General features: G+C 44.7%; 1 protein-coding gene and 1 long non-coding RNA gene across 8 annotated transcripts in view; one reads left to right on the top strand and one right to left on the bottom strand.

Annotated features, from left to right (window-relative positions):
- The window catches only part of KIAA0825 (KIAA0825 ortholog), a 431,089-nt gene that overhangs the window by 137,647 nt on the left and 276,276 nt on the right, over nucleotides 1-17,166 (top strand). For 5 of the 6 annotated variants that reach the window (XM_053293916.1, XM_053293918.1, XM_053293915.1 and 2 more), the window contains 2 exons: nucleotides 5,117-5,307; nucleotides 12,660-12,842. In XM_053293916.1, the coding sequence (XP_053149891.1) occupies nucleotides 5,117-5,307; nucleotides 12,660-12,842 (374 nt within the window). Of the gene's footprint in view, nucleotides 1-5,116; nucleotides 5,308-12,659; nucleotides 12,843-16,720; nucleotides 16,916-17,166 lie in introns of those variants that run through there. The other variant, XM_053293920.1, reaches the window with a different exon arrangement.
- Nucleotides 1-17,166, bottom strand: part of LOC128344220 (uncharacterized) — a 37,022-nt gene that overhangs the window by 5,126 nt on the left and 14,730 nt on the right. Inside the window, exon 6 of one of the 2 annotated variants that reach the window (XR_008315731.1) lies at nucleotides 15,883-15,943. The exons of the other annotated variant lie outside the window; for it this stretch is intronic. This is a non-coding gene — a long non-coding RNA (uncharacterized LOC128344220). The remainder of the gene's footprint in view (nucleotides 1-15,882; nucleotides 15,944-17,166) is intronic. 2 annotated transcript variants of the gene reach the window in all.

The raw sequence follows: 17,166 nt of genomic DNA, 5'->3' as shown, positions 1-17,166 counted from the left end.
CACTATTTGCGTGGCTAGAGAGTGGGGGTGAGCCGAACAGGCATGTGTGTGGCTGGGGTGTGGGGGTGAGCTGGACAGGCCTTATGCCACCCCCGTGGTGGTGGCGTCGGCATTGGTGGGTGGAGCGGGAGAGGTCACTGGGCTGTTTCACCCAGTGGCCCTTGAAAACTGTGAGGAAGCTCCAGTCAGCGCACCTGCTCATTAGAATAGAGTGTTGCAAATGGGCTTGTGACAGTCTGTTATCATTAGCAGGGACGTAAGCTGGAGCTTCCTTGCAGTTTTCAAGGGCTGCTGGGCCGAACGGTTGAGCCAAGCGGCTGCTCCCACTTTACCCGCCGACACCAATGCCACCACCACAGAGGTGGGGGAGCAGAGGCGTATCTAGGGAAAATAGCGCCTAGGTCAAGCACTGAAATTGCGCCCCCTCTCCAAACATCTGACACCCATCTTTCAGATAACTTTACCATAATATCAGCTGAAAAATACAAGTCAAGCTTGTTAATCTTTTAATATTTCAAAAACTATTTAGCAGTGGATGTAGCCAGACCAAAAAATGCTGGAAAACTACGAATTTCAGTATGCTGGGGCTCATGCAATACCCAAATACTATGTGGAGGTGTACTTGGAAAACTAAACAGAAGTGCCTGTCTAATTCTCTATTCTGCATTGTAGCATCACTATTATATAAGTTTTAAAAATAAATGGAAAATTTGACTTTTCCCAGATACTCTGAAAATAATTAAAGGATATGCAGAGTAAACTGTATCACTGCTTGGAATATATTCTAGTATTTCAGAAAGACAGTTAAAATAAGAGCAAGAGAGCAAGAAACTCCCAGTGGGCCTTAATACTAAGGATTTCACACTGATTCAAAGACAAACTCACCATTCATAGCCATATTATTAAGACATCACATTTAACTCACTTATTACAAGAAGCAAAGTAAGAGCAAATGAATACAATCCTAGCTTATAAATTTCAGCTCAGTATTCACAAGCCCTGATTCTCTGTACATAGTGCCAATCTGAATATGTGTACAGTGACTTATATTAATTTAAAAATATATCTGTAGCCCCTTTGGCGGGGGTCCTAAAGGCCGGGGAGGGAGGTCTTCAAAGTTCCCCCTCCCCCTGCTGGCCTCTAGGGCCTCACAGAGGCCATTTGAGCATGTGCAGTGGCCATTTTGTTTTTGGCAGCCATTTTTTTTAATTTTAAAAAAGGGCGCCCCCCTTCAAGTGGCACCTGGGGCACGTGCCCTGCCTGCCCTACCCTAGATACGCCTCTGTGGGGGAGACCTGCTTGGCTCACATACCCTCAGCCGTGCACATGGTGCAGCTATAATGCTTGAAGTTTTCAGCGCCACAGAATTGGCGCCACAGGGCAGCGGCAGGAGGCCCCCGCTGGACCTTGAAGGACACGGACTGGGTCCGCAGGGTCCGGGGGTTAGAGTGCCTCTGATAGAGATTCACAGAAACATAAGGAATACTTGGAAACTGCAGGCCCTCTTACTAGTATGTATATAAAATGTGTGTGTGTGTGTATTATGTACTCCATGATATATTTAATTTCATTATTCACTGGAATAGGATATAAACTATGATTTAAACAGCTATGATTTAAAGTCCTGTCAAATGTTTTATTTAATTCAATAATGTCTGAAGTATGTGTCAGGCACATTAATACACCAAAAGATAGCTAAGAAACAAAAGAGATATTCCTGTGATCCCCAAATCCCCACCTCTTGATACAGCTGCCTACTACATCTCTGAATGCAGAGATTCATTGCTCTAGCCTTGCCTCCTTCCAGTCAGCCTCCATTGGCAGTAAGTAATTCTGCATGTCTCTATATTAGATGTGGTTTTACCATGCATTCCTGATGCAAATGCACAGCAGAATTACCTGTCTTCAGAGGAAACACAGCAAGAACAGTAACTCATGCAGAAACAGAGGAAGTGGGCTCAACTGAGGGCTTGTAGTCGGTACACTTGTGCCCACTTAAAACAACAACAACAACGTTTACAGGTGTAAGAACAAAATGTGCTACCAGTTTTAATACAGAAACTAAGTGTTGAAAGGTACTCTCTGGACAATGTAATTGGCTAGAGGATGGCTGGTTATTATATGATCTATTTAGATTTGAGACCATTTTTATACAGAATATGAATATTTGAAAGCAGCTTGGAACCTGGCAAGTCCTGAGTAAAGGAATTGTAGTTAATGGCCCCTTTGGCATAACATTTAACCATCATTAAGGTAAGTGGTAGGAATTTTGCACTCCAGAACAGAGTTATGGTTGCACCACCCTGTGGTGTGATATGAAAACTCTATAATGCAATATCTCACTAACTGTTCTGTCATCAAACGGGGTATCCATATTATATTTTGGAATCAAGCTTTTAATATAATAAACATCTGCTGAAATTTTGAAAACATATGTTTTCTAATTGTCAAAAATAAAGTTGTCTGTTTGCAGATAATACTGAGTAGCTTATGTAATACTGCCCAGCTGTCTTGTTTCTTGACATATAATTTGAATAAAAGCTCACATCTGTTTTATTGTATGAACAAAAATAGCAGATGTTTACCCATTTGAATACTTAGAAAGAACAACAAATAGAAAACAGAGAACGGTTTTGTTTAATTATCCATTGGGGATTCTGTTCATTTGGTCATACTAATGTAAAGCTAACACTTGAGAAGATTTAAAAATAAATAAATATATATATATTATATATATAGAAGATATGTGGAAGCTTCAACATTGCAGATCACTATATAAAAACTGCATAGAAACACTACAGATACAATTACCAAATATTAGAGTGCATGCCAAACAGAAAATATATTGAAATATATTTGAAGACATTTTTAAAAACCTAATTGAATTTGTTTTACAAGGTTTGAGAATGCTTCAAAAAGTATTAAATGCTATGAACGAAAACAAGTAATTTTAATATTTTTTAGAGCAAATGATATATACTGGTATTTTCTTTATTTTTTTAAAAAAAGGTATAGTCATAATACCTACCTACCTATTATTTCACTGCTACTGTGGACATTTTACAATAGTTAATGATTTTATTAGTATGCCATAAAATACAAATACACATTAAAATATATTATAAAACATTAATAAAATGTCCACATATAATAATTTGTTTTGATAATGATCTTGGAAACATGTACAGAGATCTTTACTGGTAGAGTTATTTGTTGGTAGTTATTCTTCATTATGTGACCCATAATAATAGAACTTCATAGTATATTATATATTACACAGGAAATTATCATAATCTCTGGTCTCCAACTATATTTGCATGAAAAAAAAATCTGCATAGACATGACATTGTCATAGAGTTTAGATATTGTATTTGTTTCTGGCATTGTTGAAATATAATAAGGAGATATTGGTATGCTTTTTAAAAGAATCTAACAATGAATGAACATTTACATATTTTCAGCTAGGAATGTTGGACACATTCCTAAAATGTCTGCTCTACTTGATATATATATCTGTCTGTGCAGGGAAATGTATATAAGGGAAATGTGTATATAAAACCATTTACTTGGTTTGGGGCTATGAGAAGCCCTTCCTCTTATGTTGTAGCAGGATTAGCTCTCAAGCAACTAGCAACCTGTCACATGAGGACAAGTTTCTCTTGAATATTTTACCATAAGTGCCTCCCTGTCAGTCCATTTACCTGCTGACTCCATGGGTTGGTTGAGATGTAATGATAGCAATAGCAATAGCACTTACATTTATATACCGCTCTATAGCTGGAAGCTCTCTAAGCGGTTTACAATGATTTAGCATATTGCCCCCAACATTCTGGGTATTCATTTTACCGACCTCGGAAGGATGGAAGGCTGAGTCAACCTTGAGCCCCTGGTCAGGATTGAACTTGTAACCTTCTGATTACAGGGCGGCAGTTTTACCACTGCGCCACCAGGGGCTCTTGATGAACCACACTTAAGCCTTGTATTGTGCCTTGTCTCTGAAGTGTGTACTTCCCTCTTTCCTACACCCTTGTGGGTGTCCATTTGTGATTTACAGTAGGTTAGAATAAATCAAAATCAGTCCAAACCAACCAATCTTGGTTTATTCTAAACTAAATGAAATAAATTGCTATATCTACCTAAGGTTTGAAGTGAGATAGTGATTGCAGTTTCTTTCAGATAAACAGCTTAGACTAAACCAAGATTGATCACGTTTGAACCATCCCTATAAGTCACAGTATCCACAGTATCCATAACTCAATTTTTTATGTGGGTACTATTTCCCCATTTGGAAATAATTGGTTCAAGTTCTTCAGAGGGGAAGCTAGATCACTTGGAGACAGGGGTGTTGCTAGGTATTTTAAAGATCCAGGGCCTGGGCCCAAAATACCCTTTTGATAATTAAACTCAATCATTTGAGTATATATATATATATATTTAAAAATATCTTAATATTTTAATACAGCACCTATTACGGTAGAAGCAGCAGAGAGCTAGGTGAGGCCCTGTGCAGGTGCCCACATGGCTGTACTTCCTTTCTATAAGGGGTCATGGAGGAGGGAATTGGCTGATGAGATTTGGGGCTCTGAGCAATTCATTGGGGGCCCATACCCCGTTGACCACTCTCTAATGACACCCCTGCTTGGAGATGTAGTATCCCTTATTAGCAGCTGCACAGAAAGTCATTTTCCATAGTAAAAGATTGTCTAAACAGAAACAATTGTCTCATGCTTCATCACGCTTCTGCAATAAATTTGTCCTTGATCATGATGGTAAAGCAGATAGTAAATGTATGTACTCACTTTAATAAATTAATAAGTACACAGTACAGCGTACATTTCCAAAGGTTAGGTGTGGGGAAGACAACTTTATGGCAGTTCAGTGTTGGATTCTGTGGAAGAACCTGGGTATTCTAAACCAAAATAGGGCATAGGTTCTTTGAGAGGTTTTTTAAAAGTCAAAAATGTGTTTTACGTTTTGTGAAGATTCTGTTCTGGTAATTTTGCATCTCAGGCTCTTGAACAATTTCCTCTCAGCTTGAATGAATTAAAATAACTGAATCCACTGACATTCAGGAGGATTTGTGTTTCTATTGTTTAACATATGATGGTTTTGCTAGGGGGAACGATGCTCATTCTCCGTCCAGATGTGGCATTATTTCTGCTGTGCTCTTCATCATGATCTATGGACTGTTCTACCCCCCATGTTAGCCCAAGAGATTTTAACAGAAGTGTTGGAAGAATCTTTGGCACTCCTGGCTTGCAGATATTTTCAGGCTCAACCCAGTTACAAAAGGACACCACAAATAAGGTAATACTGTATTAGTACTTTATGTTATGGATTAAGTGAATATATTCTATTACACATTATTAATATTCATTTTTGTTGTTCTGTACCTGAACTTAACTCATTGGCCATAAACCAATAGAGGGCCAAACAACACATTACGCTGAGTGTCACTAACCTCTGAGTGCTATGTTTTGTTTCCTATGTGGGTGGGGCTGATCAGAATTTGGGCTGTGATGTGAGAGGAAAGGAGATATAATCCTTTGCACCTACCCCATTTTCCAGTCCAGATTTATTTCTCACTGCAGCTATTTGTCATGGGAATGAAGTTACCACTGTTCTCAATGGCCAAGGGCAGGCCTGATGTTTAGCATAAGTTTGCTAAACAACAACCAAAAAACCCCCCTAAAAACATTTGGTATTACAGTTAAAATGGAACTCCTTTCATATGCCAATTTGCCAATTTATATTAGTAACTTTGAAACCAATTTTCAAACTGTAGAACTAATACCTAGAATCTGTAGTACTAATACCTGGAATTCTGTAGGGATGTGCACCAAATGGAATTTGCATTTTGTTTCGAGCTCGAAACAAAATGCAGACAGCTGAAATGTTTAATTGAAACAGTGGTCAAACTGGTTGTTTCACTGAAAGAAAATTTGAAACTTTTTGAGGATTTTGTCCATAGGGCATAATGGGGAAACTCAAAATACCTCATGTTCTCCATGGGTAGCTACTAGGTATGGATGTGTGAGCCGGCTTGATATCAAACCGGCCCAGTTCAGGTGGTCTGAGTTCAAATCAGACCAGCCCCACAAGTTCAGACTGGGACTGATTCTAAGAACCAGTTTACATGTTGGTTTGGGGGTATACTTGTAAAGAGGAATCCAACTGTCACGCCCTCGAGCTCCGACAGCGTGGAGGAAGGGGAAGCTGTCAACTTTCCTGCCGATTCAGGAGTATCTGAGGGGCAGAGCCCGGCTGTCAGCGTTCATGAAACGGCTGTGGTGGATCCAACTAATGATTTAGAGCAGGCACTGCAACCTGAGTCAGCAGAAGGCGTGGGGGACCAGTCGGAACTATGCAATGAAACACTGACACCACAACCACGCAGGCACACTAAACGCAGAATGCAATTAGAATCTATTAGAAGAAGCAAACACCTCTTGCTGAAGGCTGATAAGCCATGAATTATTGCCAGCTGGGAGCTATCGGCTTCCACTATAAATCCTGTCACCAGCCGTCTACTCCTTGCTGAAAAACAACGTACGTCATTCAGTCGACAGCGTTCAGCCAAGCCGTGAACTTCCCTGGCATTTGGCCAGACCTTGACAGTTTGTTTTTCAGCCACATTCGCAGCGGGAGATTGAGATATGGCAGAGCAACTTCAGAGCCAGGTAGACCTACTCACCGCTGCCGCCACAGTCCTGCAGGCGCAGATAGGCAACCAAGGACAAACTGGCAGACATAAGTGTCCAGTAGCCATGCCTGATAAATTTGATGGGTCTCCTGAAAAATTCCAGACCTTTCTGGCACAATGTGAACGGTTTATGCTCCTTCAAGCCGAGGATTTCCCCAGTGAAAGGCACAGGGTAGGGTTTGTGCTCAGCCTCCTTACTGGAACAGCTGCCAGTTGGGCTACTCCTTTCTGTGCCAGGGTGCACCTCTCCTGCAGAACTATGCAGCATTCGTAGCTGAGTTCAGGGCTGCCTTTGCAGACCTCTTAAAGCCAGAGACAGCTAACGGAGAGATTCGTTGTCTGACCCAGGGGAAGGATTCTGTAACAACTTATGCTATAGCTTTTCGGCTGCTGAGTCAAGACCTGGCCTGGAATGAGGCAGCCCTGATGGACCAGTTCCAGGAGGGGCTATCAGATGAGGTCTTGGATGAACTTGCAAGGGTGGAACGCCCCCCTACTCTGAAAGGCCTGATTGAACTTTGTACCCGTATTGATGGCCGCTTGGAGAGCCGCCGGCGTAACTGCCGTGCTACAGGAGTACGAAGGGAGCTTCGACAGCTACCCCGTAGTGTTTCCTCTGACTCCCTGACGCTAACGGAACCGCTGGTGGAAGAACCCATGCAACTAGGCAGGGTCCGGCCCCACTTGACTATGGAAGAAAAGAACCGCCGCAGACGGGCTGGCTTGTGCCTCTACTGTGGACAGGCTGGTCATTACGCAGCAGCTTGCCTTGCAAAGCGGTCCCGCCCCGTGGCTGTGGGAAATGACCAAGCCCAGACCTAGTAGGGATCCTACGCCCAGGCAGTGAAGGACGAGTAAAAGGACTTCTGAGATCCCCTCTTTCCGCACTCCAAGTTCCAGTCACCCTCAGTACTCCAGGGAGATGGCCAGTCCAAGCCATGACCATGATCGACTTGGGAGCCACAAATTGTTTCATCGATCGAGATTTTGCAAATGCACACCAAATACAATGGGAACGCCTTGATGTACCAGTGACTGTAGAAACTATTGATGGTCGGCCACTGGTTATGGAACCTGTGACCCAGCAGACAGAGCCGCTCCAGCTGGATATCCAAGGTCACGTTGAGACACTGCACTTCTTGGGAACCAAGGTGGGGCCTTACCCCATGGTTTTGGGGCTAAGTTGGTTAGCACTCCATGATCCTGAAATCACGTGGTCTCAAGGTGAGGTGGTCTTTACTTTGGACTATTGTCAGACGCAATGCTGGCCAATTGCTGCCAGGGCAGGGGTGGAGGTCGAACCTTCTGCCAGTATTGCGGAACTTCCTGAGAAGTATCAGGACTTCGCTGACGTTTTTGACAAAAAGGAAGCGGACCAGCTACCCCAATATCGGCCCTATGACTGTGCCATCTACTTGGTACCCGGGGCGCCCTTGCCGGTAGGGCGAATCTACTCCCTCTCTGACCAGAGTTGGCCGCTCTGCGGGAGTTCCTGAAGAAAAATCTACAGAGGGGTTTCATACGACCCTCTTCTTCCCCGGTGGCCGCCCCTGTGTTGTTTGTAAAGAAGAAATGCGGGGAACTGCGGCTCTGCAACGATTATCGGGCCTTGAACAAGATCACCATCCGAAACCAGTACCCGCTGCCGCTCATTCCGGAGCTCTTGGAGAGGCTTCAAGGAGCTACTATCTATACCAAACTGGACTTACGGGGGGCATACAACCTAGTGCGCATTCGTAAGAGGGATGAATGGAAGACGGCTTTCCGAACCCGATATGGACACTTTGAGTACCAGGTAATGCCTTTTGGCTTGTGCAACGTCCCATCCGTGTTTCAGCATCTGATGAATGACATTTTTCAGGACTACCTTGACCGTTTCCTGATCATTTACTTAGATGACATCCTGGTTTATTCCCCAGACCCCCAGACCCATTATAACCATGTCTGGGCAGTGTTGCAACGGCTACGAGAGTATCAACTCTATGCCAAACTTGAAAAATGTACCTTCGATCTCCCCGTGGTGGACTTCCTGGGACATCGAGTTTCACACAGGGGGATAGAGATGGACCCAGTGAAGGTCGAGGCTGTGATGACATGGCAACCTCCCCAAAACGTGAAAGACGTACAACGCTTCCTGGGATTCGCCAATTACTATCGGAAATTCATCCCTGGTTTTGCCCATCTTACTGCTCCTATCACGGATCTGCTCAATAAAAAGACAACGTTCCATTGGGGACCTGAGGTGCAAAGAGCTTTCAGCCAGTTGAAACAACTTTTTGTTTCCGAACCGATCTTACAACATCCTGACCCATGCACCCCCTTTGTTGTGGAGACGGACGCGTCCAGTGTAGCCATCGGGGCAGTTCTCTTGCAATCCCGCCTCCCCAAGGGTACTCTACTACCGTGTGTGTACTTCTCCAGAAAACTGAACTCCTCAGAAAAGAACTACACCATTTGGGACAAGGAACTGCTGGCGATCAAGGCAGCGTTTGAATTCTGGAGGCATTTGCTAGAGGGAGCACAACATCCCGTGGAGGTGAGAACCGATCACCATAACCTAGAATACCTACAGACTGCCCGTAAACTGAATCAGCAACAAATTCGCTGGTCCCAGTTCTTTGCCCACTTTGATTTCAAAGTGATGTACATTCCTAGCACCCACAATAAACAAGTGGACGCTCTCTCCCGGAAACCAGAATATGCCATAGAACCTATAACGGAACAGAAAGCCACTGTAATACGAACCAAGAATTTCGCTGCAACAAACCAGAGTCCCATGACCAGAGACCTATTGCAAGCTCAACAAACACAGGACCCCTTCGCGCAAAACCGTATCCGAGAGTTGAACCAAGCCGGACCGAATGATTCATCTGACTTTTCGCTCCAACATGGTCTATTGTACTACCGGGATCGGTTGTATATACCAACAGAAGACCTCCGAGCTCAGGTCCTGAAACAATGTCATGACAGCCGCCCAGCAGGTCATTTTGGCCTCTACAAGACCTTACACCTGGTTGCCCAGGAATTTTGGTGGCCCAAAGTACGCCGTGATGTGGAGGATTACGTACGTACGTGCCCCACGTGTCGGCGAGCCAAAGATCAACGTGGGAAACCCACAGGACTGCTCCACCCCCTGCCGACCCCTAGTGGCCCATGGAAAATGATCTCCCTAGATTTCATCGTTGATTTGCCAACCTCTCAAGGCCACAGCACCATTTTGGTGGTTGTGGACCTGTTGTCAAAGATGGCTCATTTTATCCCGTGCTCGGGAACCCCCTCAGCCCAAGAGACAGTCAAACTGATCATCCAGCAGATCGTCCAGTTCCACAGCTTGCCTGAAGAGATCATCTCCGACCGCGGACCCCAGTTCATCGCCCGTTTCTGGCAGGATCTATTCCGTCTCCTTGACATGCGGGTACACCTCTCCTCGGCGTACCATCCGCAATCCGATGGTCAGACTGAACGGACAAACGCCACACTGGAACAATACCTACGATGCTACGTAAATTACCAACACACAGATTGGGTAGACTTGTTACCTCTTGCAGAATTCGCCTACAATAATACCCCACATGCATCCACCCGACAGACACCCTTCTATGCGAAATACGGGTACCATCCGCGCTACTTCCCAAACACCTGCACTTCGATCTCCTCCATCCCTGCAGTTGATCAGTTCCTTGAGGAACTTCGGGCCGTACAAGACATCCTAAAAGAACAACTGGATCGTGCAAAAAATGCATACAAACATGCTGCAGACGCCAAAAGACAAGCAGGTCCAGTCCTGAAAGTGGGGGATCGGGTCTGGCTATAGACCCAACACTTCAAGACATGTAGACCATGCAAAAAACTGGACGCCCGCTTCATGGGGCCTTACCCGATCGTCGCCCAAATCAACCCAGTCGCCTATCGCCTTCGCCTACTCCCCGGCCTGCACATTCACCCGGTCTTCCATCTGTCCTTGCTAGTCCCAGCAGGCCCTACCCATCCCTGGCATGGGCAGGAAATACCTCCACCTCCGGTGCTGGTGGACGGAGAGGAGGAATTCGAAGTCAAAGAGATCTTGGACTTGCAGGTGCGGCGTGGACACCTACAATACCTGATCGACTGGTCAGGGTACGGGCCCGAAGAAGGTTCATGGGAAAATGCCAGTGATGTTCATGCACTGGAGCTCGTGCGCCAGTTTCACCGGTCTCATCCCACCAAACCCGGCCCCCCGGCCCCGGAGGGGGAGCGCCCTGGGGAGGGGTGTAGTGTCACGCCCTCGAGCTCTGACAGCGAGGAGGAAGGGGAAGCTGTCAACTTTCCTGCCGATTCAGGAGTGTCTGAGGGGCAGAGCCCGGCTGTCAGAGTTCATGAAACGGCTGTGGTGGATCCAACTAATGATTTAGAGCAGGCACGGCAACCTGAGTCAGCAGAAGGCATGGGGGACCAATCGGAACTATGCAGTGAAACACTGACACCACAACAACGCAGGCACACTAAACGCAGAATGCAATTAGAATCTATTAGAAGAAGCAAACGCCTCTTGCTGAAGGCTGATAAGCCGTGAATTATTGCCAGCTGGGAGCTATCGGCTTCCACTATAAATCCTGTCACCAGCCGTCTACTCCTTGCTGAAAAACAACGTACGTCATTCAGTCGACAGCGTTCAGCCAAGCCGTGAACTTCCCTGGCATTTGGCCAGACCTTGACACCAACAAGGATTCCTCTTTACAAGTAAAGGGGGATTCCCTAGGATGAGGAGGGGGCTTGTGAGCAACAGGGGAACCTTTATCTTTAATTTCCAGGTGGCAGGGATGGTGGAGACATTGATGGCAGCAGGGGCTTCTCCAACCCCCCCACACCCGCTGGACTCTGAAATGACAGCCTAGGCTGACTGTGGCAGTTCGGGCCTCTGTGCACATGCGGATGCCATTTTTGTGACCTCCACACACACAAAGAGGCCATTTGCATCACAACATAAATCACATGGTGATGCAAATGGTGCGGAGGTCAGGAAAATGGCCTGCACAGAGGGCCAAACCAGGTCGCATCCAGCCAGGGCTATCATTTGAGCGGCTGATGAGGGGGGTCAGAGGAGCCCCCACTGCAGCTGTTCCCACCACCTGGAAATTAAAGGTAGAGATTCGCCTTTCACTACCCACCTTGTTAGGCTAGGAAATCCCCCTTACTTGTAAAGGTGAATCCTCACCGGAGGATCCCCCCCCCCCGAGCCGGCCCGTAAACGAGCTTGGCCTGGTTTGATGGCCAAACTGGACCAGACCCGGTTCGGTCTAGCCTGTGATTGGATCAGACTGGGTTGGTTCCATGCACATCCCTACTCCTAGGGACATCAAAGTGGGTTGGCTGGTAGGGCATGATGGGTACTACCTACTACCCAACCCACAAAAGAAATGGGCAAGCAGGCAGTTTTTAAAAAATTCTTAAGCTTTCTCTCAAACCCCCATATGATTAGAAGCCAGTGCCAGAAAACCAATCAGCAAGGGGGGAAAGACCTCCAAAATGGCACTCAAAACTTTGAAGTATTTCATATTGAAATGGGGTTGTTTTGTTTCAAGCTTGAAACACTAGAAATGGCCCATTTCGAGTTGAAACGTTTCAGTCATCCCTAGAATTCGGAATTGACAGCAGTCTGAGATATATCTTTGATGCAGAAGAGTAGCAGCAAGATATACCATATTTGAGAGAATAAATCAGCATATTTTTGTTTGGCAGTACTGTCTTATGATCATATTATGATTAATACTGATCATAAGACAATACTGCAAAGCAAGTATGAATTGGTATTGTCATTTTCTTTCATTATTTGTGCCTGATGAATCTCAAGCAGTGCAAAGAGGTATATTCTATTTTTATATTAAAATTTATTCCTGAATTGTAGCAAATGACTTCATGATATGAGTTGCATTGCATCTCTAGATTATTTTCTTGGCTCCCGCTTTGTCTTTTACAGAATAGATGTTACAGCAATTCTTCTGACCTGTGAAAACCTGTTGTGGTCAGTTTGTGGTTCTGTGCAAGAACTTCTGAGTCCACATAAAGACAGAAATCCTCAAATTTATAAAATACACCAGCATTGCAATAATCTACTTACAGCAGCTGTCCTTTTAACTGCACCACTGGAGAATCTTTATAAGTAAGTCTATTAGTAATATTTAAGTTAAATATAAATTTACCACATAGTAGGGATAACAACTGTCTATCTTTATGTGGTGGCTGGTTTCCAAAACGATAAAGATAAACAAAAATCTGAACATAGGATATATCCAAAGTAGTATGAGTGAAACTCTGTTCACACAACATTTTATTTATTGTTAAATTTGTATACCGCCTTTCATTAAAACAATCCCAAGGCAGTTCACACCAAAAAATTTAAACAAGTCTAAACAATTAAAAGCTAAAATATAAAAACCTAGATCTGACTAAAAGATTAAAAATACAAGCCTAATATAGCAATACAAAATACAAAGCAGTAGCAGAAGAGTTAATCATATAAAGCCAAGGGTAAAAAGCCAGGATTTCACACACTTTCTAAAACTGTGATGGAGACAAAGGAGCAAATAGCCACTGGGAGAGCATTCCAGAGTCTGGGGGCAGCAACAGAAAAAGCCCTGTCCCATGTGCATGACAGCCAAGCCTGCCTCATTGTTGGCACCCGGAGCAGAGCCCCCTCAGATGTCCTTGTCAAGTGGGCAGAAACCCTTGGGAGCAGGTGGTCCCTCAGGTATGCAGGGCCCAAACCGTTAAGGGCTTTAAAGGTCAAAACCAGCACCTTGAATTGGACCTGGAAACAAACTGTCAGCCAGTGCAGCTCTTTCAAAATGGCTGTGATATGATCCCAGCAGGCAGCTCCAGATAAAATGCTAGCTGCCACATTTTGCACTAGCTGCAGTTTCCGAATATTCTTCAAGGGCAGCCCCATGTAGAGTGCATTACAGTAATCCAGCCATGACGTAACTAAGGCATGGGTAATGATGGCCAGATCTGTCTTCTCGAGAAAGGGACACAGCTGGCACACTAGCCAAAGCCCTGCAAAGGCACCCCTGGCCACCACCTCCACCTGAGCTTCCAAAAGCAGAGCCGGGTCCAGCAATACTCTGAAGCTGCGTACTTACTCCTTCAAGGGGAGTGCATCCCCATCCAAAATTGGTAGAATCTCCTCATTCCAGTTGGCTCTCCTACTGACCAACATTACCTCCATCTTGTCTGGATTCAGACTCAGTTTATTAGCCCACATCCAACCCATCACGGCCTCCAGCCCCCGATTCAGGACATCCACTGCCACCCTAGGATCAGGTGACGAGGAGAGATAGAGCTGAGTGTCATCTGCATATTGCTGACAACTCAGTCCAAGTCCCCAGATGACCTCTCCCAGAGGTTTCATATAGATGTTGAATAGCATGGGGGACAAAACTGAACCCTGCAGGACCCCACAGGTCAATGGCCATGGAGCTGAGCAATAGTCCCCCAGCACCACCCTCTGGACCCTCCCCCCAAGAAAGGACCAGAACCATTCCAAAGCAGTACCTCCTATTCCCATACTCAAGAGGTGGTACAGAAGGATAACATGGTCGATGGTATCAAATGCCGCTGAGAGGTCCAGCAGAACCAACAGGAACATACTCCCCCTGTCTAGTTCCCGGCGTAGGTCATCCACTGGAGCAACCAAGGCAGTTTCAGTCCCATATTCAGGGAGGAAGCCAGTTTGAAAAGGGTCTAGATAATCCATATCATCCAAGACCCTCTGCAGCTGGGACGCCACTGCACACTCTATCACCTTGCTCAAAAAAGGACGGTTAGAGACAGGTCTATAGTTGTCCGGGTTGGAGGGATCAAGGGAGGGCTTTTTAAAATAATGGTCTTACTATCGCCTCCTTGAGGCATGATGGCATCCTGCCCTCCCTTAATGAAGCATTAATAATCACCTCCAACCATCTGCCTGTTCTTTCCTGGCAGCTTTTATTAGCCATGAAGGGCAAGTGTCAAGTGCACATGATGTTGCCTGTACACTGCCCAGGATCCTGTCCATATCCTCAGGCTGCACCAATGGAATAGAATCCAACACAATAGGACCAGATGGTACCCGAGGCACGTCTGCTGGAACTGCCTAGACTCTGGAGTCCAAATCAGCATGGATGCGAGCGACTTTATCTGCAAAGTGATATGCAAACTGCTCCCAACAGGCTGTAGATTATTCCTCCCCCATTACCAGGGAGTTGTGTGGAGCAATGTCTTTCCTACACGGAATTGATTTCTCTCTATATATATGTATACCAATTTGGCAACTTTTGTTCAAAAGCAGTATATAAATATTAGTTGTTGTAGCCCACCCCCTATGCCAGTCTTCAAATTTGCTCTTGAGGTTCAGAGTGCTCATATAGAACAATGTCAGGTGGGGTTGGGGCCTGTAGTTCAGGGGGAGTTGGTGGAAACCAGAGCAAATCTTGCCTAAATGGAAGAGCCAATTGTACAAGGCATTTTTTTCATACAGCCCATTGAATTCAGCTGTGGATGTAAATTAGTAAAAGTAAAGTGTGCTGTCGAGTTGGTGTTGATGCCTGGCGACCACAAAGCCCTGTGGTTGTCTTTGGTAGAATAAAGGCGGCGTTTACCATTGCCTCCTCCAGTGCAGTATGAGGTGATGCCTTTCAGCATCTTCTTATATCGTTGCTGCCTGATATAGGTGTTTCCTATAGTCTGGGGAACATACCAGCGGGGATTTGAACTGGCAACCTCTGACTTGCTGATCAGTTTTAGTACTTGAAGTTATATCCCTTCCCCTTACTCACCCACCCCCATGGCAGATTTGTTTGCGAAGAGCATGGCTAGAATCTGATAAGTTTGCAATCCATCTATATTTTAATGTCCTTAGGGATATGTTCGTGCATTGAAGCCTCTGGCAGTATGTGGCTCAGTTGCTTGTGTGTTACAGAATCCTTGGCCAGTCATAAATGCCTCTGGCAGTGACTGGCTTAGCGGCATGTTTCCCATAGCAAGTCTAGGTTATCAGAAGGGCTTCTCATCAGCACAGCTCCTGAATTGGACTAGGAAAGCAAGGTTTCTCCATGCAACAAGCATAAGTCTTAAAGGATAAGTGAGTGAGAGAATGGGCAGAGATAAGATGTATACATTGTAAGTGTATTTAATTTAATTGAAATTAGATCAAAGGGGTTCACCTGAGCAGTGGCCTGAGCAGATGGTTCACCTGAGCAGTGGCCAATGCCTAAAGCGAAACACCTGAAATCAGAAGAAGAGATTCAATCTAGGCAAAATTTCCTAAAAGTCATCAGGAATGCTACTGAAAAGCAATGCTTTTCCAGAATCCAGAAAGGAAGACAAGTACTTTACTTATTTGCAAGGCATTATTTCAGAACTCACCACAGTCAGACTGAAGGTGCCCAGACTTCCAGAGAAATCTGAGAACTCTGTACAATCTATCTAATACAATTAATTTTTTTCCTCCCTTTAATGACAATAGTTGCTTACTGCTTTCTGATTGAATCTCCACTGCTCACATAATTTTCATGACCAGGCCCCAAAGAATGTGCATACTACCATCAGTATACAGGAAGCTGTGATTACTTGGTTTTCTGCCTCCTTGTTGAAATCCTCCTGATGTTTTTAGCATCAGCCTAAGTTACTTCCCCACTTAGTTTCTAACAAACATCTGTAAGGTCACTCTTGAGGACAAGAGGCCTACTATCTTATAATTGCTAATCAGGCCTGTGCTAAAGTTTGGTCAAGCTAAAACTTCTGCATATCAATAGGTATTGCCAGCACTGCTTCTGATAATCAGAAATTGCTCAACTAAACCTTCAACAACATGACCAAGTACTCCAGAGGGGAGAGAGGTTGAAATTCACATACTTATTTAAAATAACCAGGATATTTGGCTGCAGACCTCTAATAAAATAAGTTGTAATTAAACTATATAATTTTTAAGACTACATTTAATGAGATATTACTATTTTGTTTGTATTTTGTTGTACTTGGATTCACTATGTTGGGAGAAAGGAAAGACGGAAGCTGAACAATTAAATAGGATGAAGGACAAGTATCTCATCTGCTGCATTCAAAAATGATTTTGCTTTGGCTCAAATGGAGGTCACACTCTTTTTTTTTTTTTTTGCACACTTTATTGTTGTACCCTAAAATATAAGGTCTTCATAAATATACAGTTAATGTCATATCAATAAACAATTTACTCTAGTTTAACCTCAGTTTATAGGATAACTTGTTTAGGATGACATAACATTCCTCATTATCTATATCTGCTACATATATATTTCTCTAAGACATACCTGTCACAAATCCCATGCATGGCAGCTCTCACGAGAGTTCATGAGCAAGGGGAGAGGGAGGATGGCGCGGGCACCCGAGCAAGGCTAGGTGGTGAGCAGGAGGCTGAGCAAGGCCAGCAGCAGCACCGAGCACGTGGCCAGCGCTAGCAGCAGCAGCTG

The sequence above is a fragment of the Hemicordylus capensis genome, chromosome 2 (assembly GCF_027244095.1).
Source record: "Hemicordylus capensis ecotype Gifberg chromosome 2, rHemCap1.1.pri, whole genome shotgun sequence".
NCBI lineage: Eukaryota > Metazoa > Chordata > Lepidosauria > Squamata > Cordylidae > Hemicordylus > Hemicordylus capensis.
Note: the sequence above shows the minus strand (reverse complement) of the source record. Positions and strands in the feature narration are given on the sequence as shown.